Source organism: Lagenorhynchus albirostris, chromosome 20, assembly GCF_949774975.1.
Source record: "Lagenorhynchus albirostris chromosome 20, mLagAlb1.1, whole genome shotgun sequence".
NCBI classification, from domain to species: Eukaryota; Metazoa; Chordata; class Mammalia; order Artiodactyla; family Delphinidae; genus Lagenorhynchus; species Lagenorhynchus albirostris.
Genome location: NC_083114.1, coordinates 40,907,937 through 40,923,205, shown reverse-complemented (window position 1 = coordinate 40,923,205; position 15,269 = coordinate 40,907,937). Strand labels below are relative to the sequence as shown.

Here is a 15,269-nt window from a genome sequence, read left to right as displayed (position 1 = left end):
ATAGCTGTTGGGACTGTTCCGGATGATCCCACGCTATCCCAGGCAGTGAGCTCTTCAGCCCCTTTCTGGGTTGGTGGCTTCTCTGCCTGGATTAATAGGGCCCAGGGTCCCCACCAAGCAGTTTTTCGCTCTGCCTAATGATAACGCATGCCAGACTAGAACTGACCTTTTGCCAAGACCATCATCTACCCAGCTGGGGAAACCCAAGGTTGGTTTCCTAACCAGGGAAAAGGTTTGCAGCTTTTCTGGGGGAAAGGGGACTGGTGCTGCTTCAGGGAACTCACTGCTCCAGTGCTGTGGGAGAGAGCAAAATGGGGGAGAATTGGCACTCTCTCTCCCCCGGACTTCTGAGCTAAGGGCCTTTCTTGATCCTGCTCAGAACTGCCTGCTCCTCGGTACCCATCATGGTTGAAAATATGTTTGTAGTTAAGCCTTAGGCCGACAGGCTGGCGGCACATTCGGGTGAGCGTCTGCTCCTCCCTGACCCAGTGAAAGATACAGCCTGCTAAGGTGGAAAGTGCAAGAGAGGAGTCCTGACACCTGGTTTGAGTGCCAAGCCAACGCTAACCTGCTGGTAACCTCCTGGTAAGTCACTTGCCCTCCGTTTCTGGTCCGTCAAGTGAGCAGGTGGCCTTTGATATCTCAGATTGCTGAGCGCGAGTCTCTGGGCTCCAGAGAGATGGATGACTCCCAATCCTGCTCTCTGAGGTGAGTGTCAGCCAGGGCTCTGGGGCAGGCGGAAACACAGGGAAAGGTGATTTTTAGTGAGTAAAAAGCTTTAGTTTTTACTTTATTGCCCATCTTAATCTTCCTCTGTTAGAATAATTCTAAGAGGAACCTAGAGGAGCTTGGTGGCCCCTTACCACCGCTGTGACTCTAACTTAAGTTCTCCCTTCCCTTCCACAAACGACCCCCAACCTTTTAGAACAGTGGTGGGTAACTTTGTGGGGTGGGTAGTTAGAGGCCCCTTCGAAAAGATTGTGGAAGCCATGGGTCCTTTCCCTCTCAAAAACTGGACACAGGCAAATACTACAATATTTTGCACGTAACTTCAGGATATCCTGTCCCACCTGACGACCTAATCTAGAACTTAAAAAGGGGGGAGGTGGGTTAGCCGGAGAGCGAAAAGAGCGAGAGGGAAAAGTAGAGCAACACTCTAGGACCTGTTTTCCTACCGCAGCTCACATTCCTCCGCCCCAGTCCCGCTCCCGCCGCCTCCGCTACCAGCGGAGGCCCTAGTCTCCCGCTCCAACTATTCCAACCATCCTGGGAAGGGTGAGGCGCTCGGCTCTTGGGTCTCCCTGGGTCGCCCCCCCTTCCCTAGCATCGGTCTCCCCTTCTGCCCCGGTCCCTCCCTTTCTGGGGCCGAGCCAACCAATGGGGGACGAGACTCCGGGATTTGGCCTGGGAGCCGGGCAACTCACCGATCCCCCGCCCCACAGTTCTGGCCGCCATCCCGGTGCGCACGGACGCGGCTCGAATTTCCTCCGCTATCCGCTCTCTCTCGCTCTGCCCCCTCCCGCTCTTCCTCTTCTCCGGGTCTCCCGCTTCAGCTCCAGATCCACCCGGCCGGCCCCGCACGGCTCCGGGCAGCCATGGAGGACACCCAGCTCCACATCATCGAGCAGCCGCTTCCCGGGTACCCCGACGCCGGGGACCAGGGGTCCTCCACCATGGGGGCTCCGGCGGCGGAGGAGCCGTCGGGGGCCGGCTCTGAGGAGCTGATCAAATCCGACCAGGTGAACGGCGTGATGGTACTGAGCCTTCTGGACAAAATCATTGGCGCCGTCGACCAGATCCAGCTGACCCAAGCCCAGCTGGAGGAGCGGCAAGCGGAGATGGAGGGCGCCGTGCAGAGCATACAGGGGGAGTTAAGCAAGCTGGGCAAGGCACACGCTACCACCAGCAACACCGTGAGCAAGTTGCTAGAGAAGGTGCGCAAGGTCAGCGTCAACGTGAAGACCGTGCGCGGCAGCCTGGAACGCCAGGCCGGCCAGATCAAGAAGCTGGAGGTCAACGAGGCCGAGCTGCTGCGGCGCCGCAACTTTAAAGTCATGATCTACCAGGTGAGCTGGCGGGCGGACCCCGCCCAGAGGCCCGCCGTCCCCCGCCCGGGGCTTGGGGTGGGGGGACCTACCCGAGGCGCGGCTCTCCCGCCAGCCTGGCCCGGCTCGGGGGACCCGCCCTCCTTCCAGCGAGCGTTCCTGGGGTGGAGTGGGATGGGCGGCGGGCTCCTGGAGCGCAGAGGGGCGCGCTCTGCATCCTGCGCTCCCTCACCCAGCCCCTCCCTCTGGTGTCAAACGCGTAGCGGAACCGAGTTAGGGGGCTGGACTCGGGGACACTGCCCCTCGCAGATCGCTCCCGACATGGCTCTGTCAAAAGTCTTCCTACTTGGAGGAAGTTTTGGGGACAGCCGCGGTGCCTGGCGGCCGTTGGGGCCCCCTGTAAACGGACACTGGCGGCGCGGCCCGTGTTTGGGGCCTCCGGCGCTGCCCGCCCGATATAGCGGGTGATTCAGGGCTCAGGCACGCACCGCGGGGGCTGCGCCAGGCGAGGGACGCGACTGCCAGCACGCCCCCGCGGACCCCGCATCAGCCTAGGCCGCCCACGCCGCCCCCTCGCTGCGATCTGCTCCCGCCTCGCGGCACTTTCGGCCCTTGTGGACACCCTAGCCCGCGGCGTGCATGTACCGTCAGTCTGTTGGAAGCAGCCGGCGGGATGGTGGCCCGCGGCCTGAGGAGTGCTAGAGGGTCTGGTGGAGGGGAGGGGACAGCTCCCCACACCCGGGGCCCCTTGATCTGGGCGCGGTGAGTCACCCCGCATGCCTGCGGGGGCGGCCGAGGAGCTGGAGGACAGGCGGCGGGAGGTTGGCGCGCCCCAGGCTCCGCCCAGACAGCTTGTTGCTTCCTTTGCACCTCTCCCCATTCCTCCCGCCTGGACGAACATGGAGTTTTTGTATCCTAACCCCATGTAAACCTGGGAATCTCAGCATTGCTGTTCCTCTCCACTCTGCCTCTCCAATCCCATTAGGGGTGGGTCTGAGCCGAGCGCTCCGTGATCTTTGATGGCGTGGGAATGTGCCCAGCCTTGCCTCCTCTCTGCTTCCCGCGGGCCTGGTTGATGTTCCCACCCAAGGAGGTGAGATCGTGGGGGTAGAAGGGTTAGTCTATGTCCCCTCTTCCCCTTCCTGCCCCTACCGAAGGGAATGGAAAGAAAAGAAGGCCAGATTTCCCACATCCCCCCAGGGAGAGGACTTCTGTCAGGAAGCTGTGGTTTCACTGACTGCCCAGAGGCCCTGGTACGCTGGGTTCTGAGTGACCATCAGGGATGTGGTGAGGTCCTTGGCTTGGTCAGTGTGGTGGAGCTAAGAGAAATGCAGACTGGGACAAGTTTGGGGGCAGTAGACATACGTGAGCTGACACTTATCTGAGGAGGTGGTGGTGGGACAGAGGCTGAAGTGGCGCTCCCCCAACCCACCAGCGCCCAGGGACTCCTCCTGAGAGGTACTTGGCCTTTAAGCAGTTTGCTTCCCCCATATAGCACTATCTGATAGAAAATATTTGCCCAGAATTGTTTCTACTTAATTTAACTGCTCCGAGGAAGTAGGATGGTGTGTGTGGGGTGTGTGTGTGTGTGTGTGTGTGTGTGTGTGTGTGTGTGTGTGTGTGTGTGTGTGTGTGTGTGTGTGTGTGTGTGTGTGTGTGTGTGTGTGTGTATGTGTGGTGTGACTTTTAAAGAGAACTGCCTAGTGCTGGGGTACATCAAAGCAAGGAGAACAGGGCAGGGGTGTGGGGCAGCAAGCCAGCTCTGTCTTTTCTCCAGAGCCTGGTGTGGTAGAGAGGAGCCATGTAGGGCTTGGATGGGTGACCCTTCTCACTTGAAATGTCCCAGACCGCAGAACCTGGGAAAATTCTCAGCCTGGAGGTAAACCTCCTTATGTCAAAGATGGAGATTCTGAGAGGACAGGTATGGAGAGAGACTTCTGTGCAGAGGCCAATGGCGTGTCTCTGTTACTGCCTCTCGGCAGTTGGCACGGATTGTGTGTCTGTATATTGTGTATGTGCCGTGGGGAGGGGGTCTAATCACAGGGTGGCTTTGACTGCATCAAGGTCAGTGGGGGACAGAGAGTTGAGGGAGAAGGAATAGCTCAAGCTGGGGACCCTGAGCCCCCAAACCACAGGAGAAATAACTAATACCTAAAGTGGTCCCGACCCACAGAGGAGCTCAGAGGTAAGGAAAAGATTCCAGCAACAGGGAATCTTCCCTGAGTTGCAGAGCAGATGTTCCAGGTGGGGGCGAGGGGGTGGAGTACTCAGCTTCTGGAGGAAGTTGAAGGCTGCTCCTCCCTGAGATCTGCAGGCCTGGGAAGAGAATGAGGTAAAAATAGCTCTGGGCCTTGGCAGACCTAATAGGGAAGATTGGGGGCAGCAACATTTACGATAAACTCAGGCTGAGGGGGTAGGATGTCTGGGTGGCCAGGCAGAGAGATTTGGAAAAAGGCCTCCTGGGATGATGTGAGTTTTCCAGTGTGGGAGCAGGGGAAGTGGTACGGTATTCCCCACTGCAGATGTGGGAGGTGGTGATGTGGCAAGGAGGGGTAAGGTGGAGGGAGCATGAAAGGGTGGGAAGGCCTCAGCTGTGGGATCGAGCCACCTGGCCTCCCACACCTTCTTCCTGGGGAATAAAGGAGGGAATCCCTTGTGTGACCCCACCCAGATTCAGGGACCTGCTAGACATAATGATTTCACGGGTTATGTTTGCATTTGACACCTCCCTACACAGACACAGACACACACGAAATTCAGCCCTTCCCATCACAGGATATCAGGGCCCTCACCTTGAACCCACTTCTGAGTCATTACTGTCCTTCTTTGGCATTTCCCTTCCTGTCTCCCAAACAAAAACTAGCAGTTGGCATCCCATCCTGTCAGGTGACACCTCATTAGGCAACAGCTAGTGAATGAGAGAAGTGAATTCTACTAGTAGCTAGGGGTAGTGGACTGAGAACCGCTGGGAAGATCAGGCCGACTGTGGGCACCATGCAACAGGAGGAGCTGTGGTCATTAAGAAGCCAATTCTCCCAGACGACGACTAATTTGGATATTGTTAGAGTTCCTCTAGAATCCAGAAAGGGAGGCTAAACATTTTCTGAAGTAGTTTTGATGAGGCAGTTTTGATGAGGCACGGGTCCTACCCATGGACCCATCAGACCTGCTCCAAGTGCTTGAGGACAGGACCAGGAAGCATTTAAGGGCTTAGGTGGCTCATGGGCATTAAAGGGGAGGATACCAGGACTGGAATGAGGGCCTGCTGGCTTCTCCTCCTCAAATCCTAACCCAACCTATAGCTCCTTCCTGGACTCAAAGCAAATCAGGGCTATCTGGTTCCAGAAGAACCCCACACTTTTGTCCAAAATTCTTCCCAAATTGGGGCTCTGGTCCCTCTCACCCCGTACCCCGGTGGCCTAATGGAGAGAGTGTTTACCATACCCTTCCTCCAAAGAGCTAGCTTTGGTTTGTTTTTCCTGGTCACTGGATCCAAAGCAGGGAGCATGGGAGCATATTCTTAGACGTATTCCTAAGACCAAAGGAAATCATATTCTTCTCTCTGATTTTTTTTTTTAAAGCAAATAAAGTCTGACTATTGTAAAGGTCAAAATCAAAAAGGGAGGAGACAGCACAGAGTGCGCAACTGATAGGGAAAGGGAATATTGTTGCTAGGCAACCAACTGCAGAGATGAGTGGTGGTTTGTTCTATTATTTTGAACCATACCATTGTGACTATTTCATCATTCTGTCACTGTAGACCTTTTGAGCTGGAAGATGCCTTGGAGATAATCAACTTCAGCTCTTTTATTTTGTAGTGGAGGAAGCTGAGGCCCAGAGAGGGGAAGTCACTTGCCTACTGTCATTCAAGTGATTGGGGGTCAAAGCTGGGGCAAGAGCCCAGGTGTACCCCTTCTGCTGATACACTTTCTGCTCCCGGCCTCCCCCTTCTGTTCCCGGGCTGTGCAGAAGAAATCAGGGAGGAGGCTAGCCCTAAGCTAGTTCTGGCTCCTTCATTCTCTGAGGGAGATAGTTGCACAGTCCTGGCACCGGGGCTGCTGTGTGTGTGTGCGTGTGTGCGCGTGCGCGCGCACGTGCAGCGTGAGCTGAGAGGCTAAGGTTGGTGGTCATTAGCTGCTCAGCCTCATGGTGCTGAAGCAGAGGCAATGTGTGGTCACCAATGGCAGTGGAGGAGAGGGGTGCTGGGTATAAGGAGTGGAGCTCCCTGGCCAGCAGGGGTGTCCCCTGGCTAAGAGAGGACCACATTGGCTCCTTTCTCCTCAGCCTCCCTGCCACTCACGCCTTCTCCCTGTATCCTACAGGGAAGGTGGGCACCTGCTTCTTTGGGTATTTGTGGCTGCACGCCTTACTCAACACTGTTGTCGCTGGAGTCTGGTAGTGCCCCTAAATATCCCTCTCCCCTGACTTCTCCTGATTGTCCAAAGCAAGAGTGGCAGCTCAGCCACTCAGGAGGGAGAGTTGGGAGCTGCTGCTGGGTGCCTCAGGACATAGGCCCACTGGTTATAAAAATAGCTTGGTTTTGGGGGGGTTTTTTTGGCCGTACCGCGCAGCATGCAGGATCTTAATTCTCCAACCAGGGATCGAACCCATGCCCCCTGCAATGGAAGTGCAGAGCCCTAATCACTGGACTGCCAGAGAATTCCCCAAAATATCAATAGCTTTGTTTTTGATCCTGATTTCTCTGTGCATCTGGGTGTCTGATGGCCTATAAGTGGGTGGGGGGGATGGGTGGCAAGGGAGGCAGGAGGTGGGGATGTGGCCAAAGGGAAATAGCCGGGATGTCCCTCGCCCATGCCTCTCCCTCTCCTTATCCGGGGCGGCACCCGTGCCCAGTCTGCCCTGGGGAATAACTGGGATCAGCAGCGTCTGACTCAAGACAGTGAAGTTGTTTGCCTTCTCTTTTACTCCTTGGAGACTCCCCAGTTGGAGTCTAACAAGTGGCCTCTTAGAAAACTCCTTCCCCGCCCCCAGCAGCTTCTTTCCCCCATCACTGCAACCTCCAACAGCATCATCCCACGACCACAGCAGGGTCGGGGTAGAAGGTAGGAGGCCAAGGATGGGACTGGGGAAGATTCTAGAGGGAGGCAGGGAGGTGGTTCTGATTAAACTGTGGTTATTAATTCATGGGCCTGGGTTTGTCCCTCCCCTTTCGGCCCTGGGGCCCTCTTGTTGAAGCATTTAAACTGTGGTGTCTTTCCATCCTAATCCTTGTGTGCTCCCCTCCCCTCTACTCACCAGCCCCAACTCTGCATGCCAACCAAGGCTTCCTTCCCCCAACTCCGTCCACACCCATCCCAAGCGCCACTTAAACCCCTTTTCCTCATCTTAGCCCAAGAAGAAGCTGAATGTACCCTCAGACCTGGCCACATCCAAGATCGTGCCTTTTGACCTTCTGCCTGAGACTGAGCCTTTTGACCTGAAGCCTGAGACAGTGCCTGAGCTCCCACCCTTTGACCAGACACCTAGGACCCTGCCCTATTACCCAGAGCCTGGGCCTCTGCCCACCCCAGAGGAGCCAACAGCCGGTGGGGGTACTTAGGGTCTCCTGGGTCACATGGGGCCGTGGGCATGGGGTGTCACACGCCCAGTCCACCCCCAGCTCACTGCTTAGCAGTGGCCAGTCCAGGGTGGCTGGTCTCTTCCAAGCCACTGCCCCTTGTGACTGGGTGATGGGTATTGTGAAAACACTCTCTCATTATGGGGAGTTCAGGCAATGGGGTGGGAGGTGATGGGAAGGGCCATCCCTACGTCTTGGTTTCTGTCTTAACGGTCGATGCTCCAGACACCACACCTGAGCTGCACCCACGGCTGCCTGCATGAGATAGCCTGCAACTGCCCACACTTCTGATTCCCCCTCCCCTCCCCTCCCCCTCTGCCTCCTCCTCAGGGACAGACCAGTTTGGCTCAAAGCCTCTTTGGAGAGGGCCCTCAAGAAGCCCAGGCCTGGGGTCTGTTCTGTGCCCTCTCTACCCGCTCTCTACAGTTCGGGAAAACATTGACGCTTATTTTTTTCCAGTTTTTTTTAGAAAGTGTTTTGCAAAGAGATCCCTTATGTTTGCCAGATCCTGCCTTGGGTGGGGCACCCAAAAGCTGCCAATCAGGAGGCCAGAAGGGGGCACATTTTCATTGGCTCTGGCCTCCCTATGGCACAGTGTTTCTCAACCCTTTTGTTTGTTTGTTTAATATCATTCTCCTAAGGAGTCCTTTTAGACATTTTTTTCCCCTAATTGTCCTCTCCCCCACGAAATTTTTTTTTATTTGAATTTTCTTTTACTTTATTTATTTTATACAACAGGTTCTCATTACTTATCTATTTCCCATGAAATTTTAACACTACAGATATACTATATATCAGGACTCTTTGGAGCCCCACAAACTATTGCAATATCTAAGATTTGTGCCCTCCCCCGCAAGAACCAATTTCCACCCACTTGGGGGCAACATGCCCCCTGTTGAGAATCACGCTATAGCAGAAAAGAAGGACCCTTCTACCTTTAGTGTCTTTCACCCCCTTGTCCTGGCAACCTAAAGTGGAGGTCCTGAGTTTTTAAGACTGCCCTCTCTTTCACCTCTCCCCATCTGCACCCTCCTCTAACATGGTCTCTGAGCAGATCCAGATCCTGGGTCTCTGAATGACCTCTGCAATGTCTTCTCTGGCCATTCACAGGCAGTGGTTGGGTACAGAACTAAGTCAAGAGAGGCTCTACCCAGAGCCATATGACACCTGTCCATTCTCCCTGACAAATGTGAAGTGCCTGGCCAAGGACCAGGCAAATAGTAGGTGCTCAATTAAATTATAATAATATAAAAATCTTCCTAAGTCAGAGGATCTTAAGTTCATATAATGGGGTTAGGGAGTGGAGAGGAAGGGGCTGGAAGCCATCCTGGGGCTCCTCTAAAGTTCATCCTGGACTGGCACTTTCCTGGGTTGGGGAGCTGTGTGTGCTTGGTGGGGGGCAGGGGAAGCTGTGCATGCTTTTGTTCAGACCTGGTCATTAAAGGTAACTCTGGAAACCAAGCCTGTTGGGACTGGTGGTTTTGTTTAATAAAAATGTAGAAACAGAACAAACAGAGCTCTCTCTCCTTGCCACCCTGAGGCCCCTCCTTTAGCTTAGGAGCTCTGCCAGGGAAGTAGGGGTGGCACAGGGGTGCCCAGCCTCTGTGCCCAGGGTTGGGGGAGGTGTTTTGGGATTGTGTTGCTGGTTGTTGTAGCAACAGGCCAACTGGGTGGGCCCAAGACAGCACTCCAAAGCTGTGAGTCATAGGGAAAACCTGGCTTGGAAATGGGGAGAAAAGACAAAATCCATTAATGGAGGCAAAAAGCTAAAGTCATGGTGGTATATCCTCTCCAGCGCCAATCCACTGGATATTATCCGGGACTTAGGTCAAACAGTTTCTTCCCCTATCCCCTGACCTTCCACCAAGAAGGCAGCTCCTCTGGTGTAAGCCATCACTCTGGAGGAAGCCTACAATGAATGGCTTCCAAGTACCTTTCTGGACTGGGGGGAGACAACCCCAGATCCAGGAATAAACCTCCCCTCACTGGGATTGCTCCCTGATGTTGTATTTGAGACCTTTCATCAGGCACTAGGAAGACACGATTGGCTACAAGAAGTCTGGAACTCTCTCCCCAGCCTTGTTCACGTTCAAACTCAGCTGGCAAAGACCTTTATCTAGGAAGCCAGAGGCCAGGAAAACCAGCCAGCTCAGCCTTTATGGGTTGGAGTGGAGCAGAGGGGAGAATCAGGGGTGCTGGTGTGGGGCAGGGAGACAACGTGGATCTGTTTTCCAGCAGCAGGGACTGTTTCCTGACTACTTCCCACCCATCAAGCTTAATCCTTCCCTTAATTCATCCACATAGTCTGAGCTTAGTGAAAGGAGGCATTCTCCTTCAAACGTCGGGGAGCGTGGGTGGGTTTTTAGACTAGGAGGCTGTGAAGGAGAGATCAGAGCTGACATTTTTTGATACTAGGGCTGCCGGTAAATTCTGGGTGGAGATGGATGAAGAAGTAGCCGGGAGTTTAGATGATAGAGAGTCCTAACATGGTGTGTAAGAGAGAGCACTCGGGTAGCAGGCAGGGAGAAGTGATTGCAAAAGGGAGACCCAAAGGGTACAACTGGGAATCAGAGGGACTGCTAAGAGAGATTGGGACCCTCCTACACTCAGAGCAAGGAAAACACCCCTTCAATGCCTCCATGAGTGATAAGAAACAGAGGATGGACGGACTGCCACAGGATGCCCATGATAGTACCCAGCCAGCTGTGGCAGGTGGAGACTACAAGTCCCAGCATGCCCTGAGCCCTGGTCACCTTGCCTGCTGGGAGATGTAGTTGAGTAACGAGAGGTTGAGGTGGCTTGGTGCCCAGCAGAGCCGGTGCCCAGTTTGGGAGAAGAGGTGGAGCCAGCATTCCCTCTTTGTCCCTGCTAATAATATTGACAGGGAGGGAAGGAAGTTGGGAGGAGGTGTTCCTAGTTTTCAATGTAAACCAGGAAACTCTGTGGGGATGTGGATGGGAGGGAAGAGGAAAGAGGTTGGGGGTGGGGAAGGAATTTCTGTAGCAGGTGGTACAGAGATACCAAGCAGTCAACGTATACGTGTATGTGCGTGCGTGTGTGTGTGTGTTCATGGGACGGGTCAGCTCGTGTTGCCTCATTTTTCTCAGATGGGGTTTTCTTACAATTCTGCGAAACAATCTTTAGAAAACCCTTTAGAAAAAGTACTGCCTATCATTCCTTTGTAGGAAGTCCCTAAAGAGAGTCTGGGCCAAAGAGGAGAGCCTGTTTACATTCTGGGTTATGTCCCCTTTTCCTGTCTGTGCTCAATCTCCCCTACCTTCTGGTGAGAGGTGATCCTGAGATTCTGAAATGTTGGTCCAGAGTCAGGATCTTGGAAAACCTTCCCGGAATGGAAAGCAGTGCTGGTGCTAGGTGTTCCCAGGGCAAGAGGGAAGAACTGGCTCTGAGCTCCAGGATCTCTTGCCCTCCTACTCCTGGTCCCTTGAGCTCCTGTTTGGGGGGGAAAAGAGCAAGAATGGAAAAGCAATCTCTCCCTTCCATTCCAAGGCAGGGACGTCAGAACCAGAAGAAACGTCCAGGTTGGGAAGAAAACATGTCCTTGGCTCCCAGCCAGCTTCCTCCTCTTTCCTCAATTTCTTCCTGAGGGTGGAGAATGTCCACTGGTGGAGCCAAACAGTATGAGGCGGGGGAGGGAGATAGGGCCACAGCTCTGCTTCCCTAATACTGGTTCTTCTGAAATGATACGAAGTCTGGGAAACGCACTCCCTTTATGGTAAACTTGCCTTCAAGTTACCCTACTTGGGGGCTGCCTGAGATTGACTGTGAGCTCGTCCCCCTACCCGCACCCCTCAACCTAAACCGACTCTGCCCTTTGGTTTTGGGCCTGGCTTGGGCAGTGCGGGGCTCAGTGCACCAGAGGGCGCTCTGCCCATTTCCAAAGTTAAGTTGTGGTCCCTGGGACGCAAAGGGTAAGGACTGGTTTAAAATGGGCAGTCGCAGGGCTCAAGGAGACGGTTGGAGGGCCGCAGAGATACTTAACTGAAGTGCGAAAACATAGGCCAGACTCCGATCCGAAGCTCGGTTCCCTCCTCGCCCTGTCTGTATAGTTACTATTCATTCAGTACATATTTCTTGAGCGCCCACGAGGTGTCCAGCTCTGTGCCAGGCGCTGGGGATACAACGGCGAGCAAGTCCAGGCCGATTTCACGGGTACCACGCACTCCGCAGGATCACGGGTGCCACCGCCCAGCCCCGGGTTCGCCCGGCGTCCCCCCAAGTCCCCGCCCAGTTCTCCGGCTCTGCCCCCTCATCTGTTCGCTCTGATCTCCCTTTAGGATGAAGTGAAACTGCCGGCCAAAGTGAGCATCGGCAAGTCGCTGAAAGAGTCGGAGGCGCTGCCCGAGAAGGAAGGCGACGAGCTGGCCGAGGGCGAGCGGCCCGAGGACGACGCGGCGGTGCTCGAGCTGTCGTCAGACGAGGCGGTGGAGGTGGAGGAGGTCATCGAGGAGTCGCGCGCCGAGCGCATCAAGCGCAGCGGCCTGCGGCGCGTGGACGACTTCAAGAAGGCCTTCTCCAAGGAGAAGATGGAGAAGACCAAGGTGCGCACCCGCGAGAACCTGGAGAGGACCCGCCTCAAGACCAAGGAGAACCTGGAGAAGACGCGGCACACTCTGGAGAAGCGCATGAACAAGCTGGGCACGCGCCTCGTCCCCGCCGAACGGCGGGAGAAGCTCAAGACCTCGCGAGACAAGCTGCGGAAGTCCTTCACGCCCGATCACGTGGTCTACGCGCGCTCCAAGACGGCGGTCTACAGGGTGCCGCCATTTACCTTCCACGTCAAGAAGATCCGCGAGGGCGAGGTAGAGGTGCTGAAGGCCACCGAGATGGTGGAGGTAGGCGCCGACGAAGAGGAGGGCGGTGCGGAGCGCGGCGAGGCGGCCGACCTGCTGCGCGGGAGCAGCCCCGACGTGCACACGCTGCTGGAGATCACCGAGGAGTCGGACGCCGTGCTGGTGGACAAGAGCGACAGCGACTGAGCGGGGCGCGGGGCTGTGCCCGGGAGGCCGCGCCGCCCCGCCTCTCCCCGCCCCCGCCCCGATTCCTTTCTCTCTCCGAACTTTCTCTTTCGCATTCTCTCTCTGCCCCAAACGGGCTGGGATATTTCTAAATTGAGAACACCTCCCCTCAAGTAGCACCCCTCTGAGTCTTACGGCTGTTAAGACGGGAGGGGGAGGCAGCCTGCCCCATGGACAGCCCCAGTTTAGGCATATGCTGGGTGGAAATGCAGAGGGCGGTGATGCACGTCCTGGGGATCCAAGTCGGGGATTCTAGAGGAACTTGCTGTCGTTTCCATGATTGGGCCCCCCTTGGGCAGGCTGCCTTCCCCGCACTTCTCCGTAACACTCACACCCAGCTGCTGTCATTCCTGCTCACTGAGCTCTTCTTTCTCATCCTGATCCCTGGCGGCTTCAAAGCCAAAATTACCGTGAAAGGGAAGAGTGAATCTTGAAGAGGCCCCTTGCTCACATGGGAGACCCCATACTGGAAGGATGTGAAAGCAGCTTTGGGGAGCATCTGGGGCAGTGTCGGGGGAGAGAGGGCAGAGTGAGCCGTGACCCTGGATGAGGGTCTAGCACAGGCTGTATCTGCAAAAGGTGCCAATAAGGAAGGCTGGAGCCAGGCAGAGCCCTTGGGGAGCGGGGGCGGGGGGCATTTACTGTTTATGCACGTGGCTATGGCTTTGAAAGAGAACAGGAAATAGTAGAAGGTGGAAATGGGTGAAAAGAGAATGTCCATTAGCAGCGTGAGAAACACAGCACAAGAATCCCATCTTACTGGGGTTCTCCGAGGACAGCAGGACCATTTTCAGGATAAGAAGGGAGGGCAATGTGAGAAATCCGCGATCCAAAGAAGAGAGAGGTAAGCCTCACCCCATGCCTCCACTGGGCATGGTGCTCCAGGGGCAGCCCGTTTCTCAACACCCAAAAAATTAGGGTCCCAGAAGAGGGCAGCACCAGGCTGCGGAGAGCTGGTAGGTAGGAGGGAGACGGACGGGGAAAAGAACGAGGTGCTAAAGGCCAGGCCACCAGGCTGAGAGCTGGAGGGGAGGGGAGGAGAGTATAGAATTCCTGTGTGTAGAGCAGCCCAGACTTGGCCCACTCCTGGCAGTTTCTTCTCAAGATCCTTCCCTAGAGCTAGTTATAATAAAGCTGCAGAACTTGCCAGGACTTCCTTGTGGGTTCCTCTCCTGACTCTTTGGGTTGAGAGGGGTGCTGCTTCCAGTCCAAAAGCCTGATTTCTGATCAGGTTCTCCTCAGGACACTTTAGTCCCCCTGTTCCTCCCCAGTAACGGTGGCTTGTCAGAAGCAAGGACAGACCCCCTCACCCCCAAGTCACAGCCGGAAGAGGAGGGCTGAAGGCTCCCTCGTTTGCCCCCTACCTCCTGTGCTTTATCTTCTCTGCTCTGCATTATAGAATCGCAGCGAATTGTTTTTAAGGGGTGGAGGGAGGGAGCCTGGGGACACATCTTTTTTACAATACAAAGCTTTGCTTTTTTTTTTTTTTTTTCCTGTTGGTTCCCTTCTTTCTTCTGGATGGTTGGAGACACATTGGCTGAGGGAGGATGGGGATTGTGGGACGAGGTCCCTTGGTGCTGATGGGCTGAAGGGGCCTGAGTTGTGGGCAGATAGAGTTTCCTGTGGGCTCTGGGGAGCCTCTCGTGTTGCTGTGTCCTGGTGAGCAGCCCGACCAATAAACCTGCTTTTCTAAAAGGATCTGTGTTGGATTGTATTCTCCGAAGGCAGTCACATAGGATGAGTTCCAGGAGGACAGGAGGGAACCAGGGAGGGAAAGAGAGAGAGAGAGGACCTTGGGTTTAAACGGGCCTCACTTACCTGGGTGGGGAGTGGGGGTGCGGTATTGTTATCATCCCCATTTAGAAATGGAAAAACACACACACACACAGTGACTGGTCTAAGGCCACGTAGCTGGTAAGTTGTGAAGCTGGGATTCTAAGTCAGGCAGCCTGGCTCTAGTCTGTTTAACTGTGTCTATCATCTTGCACTGTCTAGATCCGCTTCTCGCTGTCAGAGCTTTAGTCCTCCAGACCCACCCAGTTAACTCTACTCAGCCTGAGCTTCCCTCAGATTCACGCTGCCAAATCAGACCTAGAGGAGGCAGTCTAGGGGAGAGGAAAAGTCAGAGGCCCTGACTCAGAGGCCTGAATGTCAGAGAGAAGGGATTCCAGTGCATGGTATAGATGCCAGTCATAACCACACAGCATATTTAATTCTCCCCACAGCCCTGGGATGGGCAGCACTTTTTTTTTTTTTAAGATTTATTTTATTATTTATTTTTGGCTGTGTTGGGTCTTAGTTGCGGCACACAGGATCTTTGTCGAGGCATGCAGGATCTTTTTCGTTGTGGCGCACGGGCTCGTTGTTGTGGTGTGTGGGCTTCTCTCTAGTTGTGGCGTGCGGGTTTTTTGTCTTCTCTAGTTGTAGCGTGTAGGCTCCAGGGCACGTGGGCTCAGTAGTTGTGGCGTGCGGACTTAGTTGCCCTGCGACATGTGGGATCTTAATTCCCTGAGCAGCGATCAAAGCTGCGTCGCCTGCATTGTAAGGCGGATTCTTTACCACTGGACCACCCCAGAAGTCCCTGGGCACCTCTTTCATTGTCTGTACAGC

General features: G+C 55.0%; 1 protein-coding gene across 1 annotated transcript; it reads left to right on the top strand.

Annotated features, from left to right (window-relative positions):
- Nucleotides 1-1,418: 1,418 nt before the first annotated feature.
- CAVIN1 (caveolae associated protein 1) lies at nt 1,419-14,354 on the top strand. Its single transcript, XM_060136148.1, has 2 exons — nt 1,419-2,066; nt 11,919-14,354. Exons 1-2 carry the CDS (start codon nt 1,596-1,598, stop codon nt 12,618-12,620), a joined length of 1,173 nt encoding a protein of 390 aa, XP_059992131.1. The 5' UTR covers nt 1,419-1,595; the 3' UTR covers nt 12,621-14,354.
- The last annotated feature ends 915 nt before the right edge of the window (nt 14,355-15,269 follow it).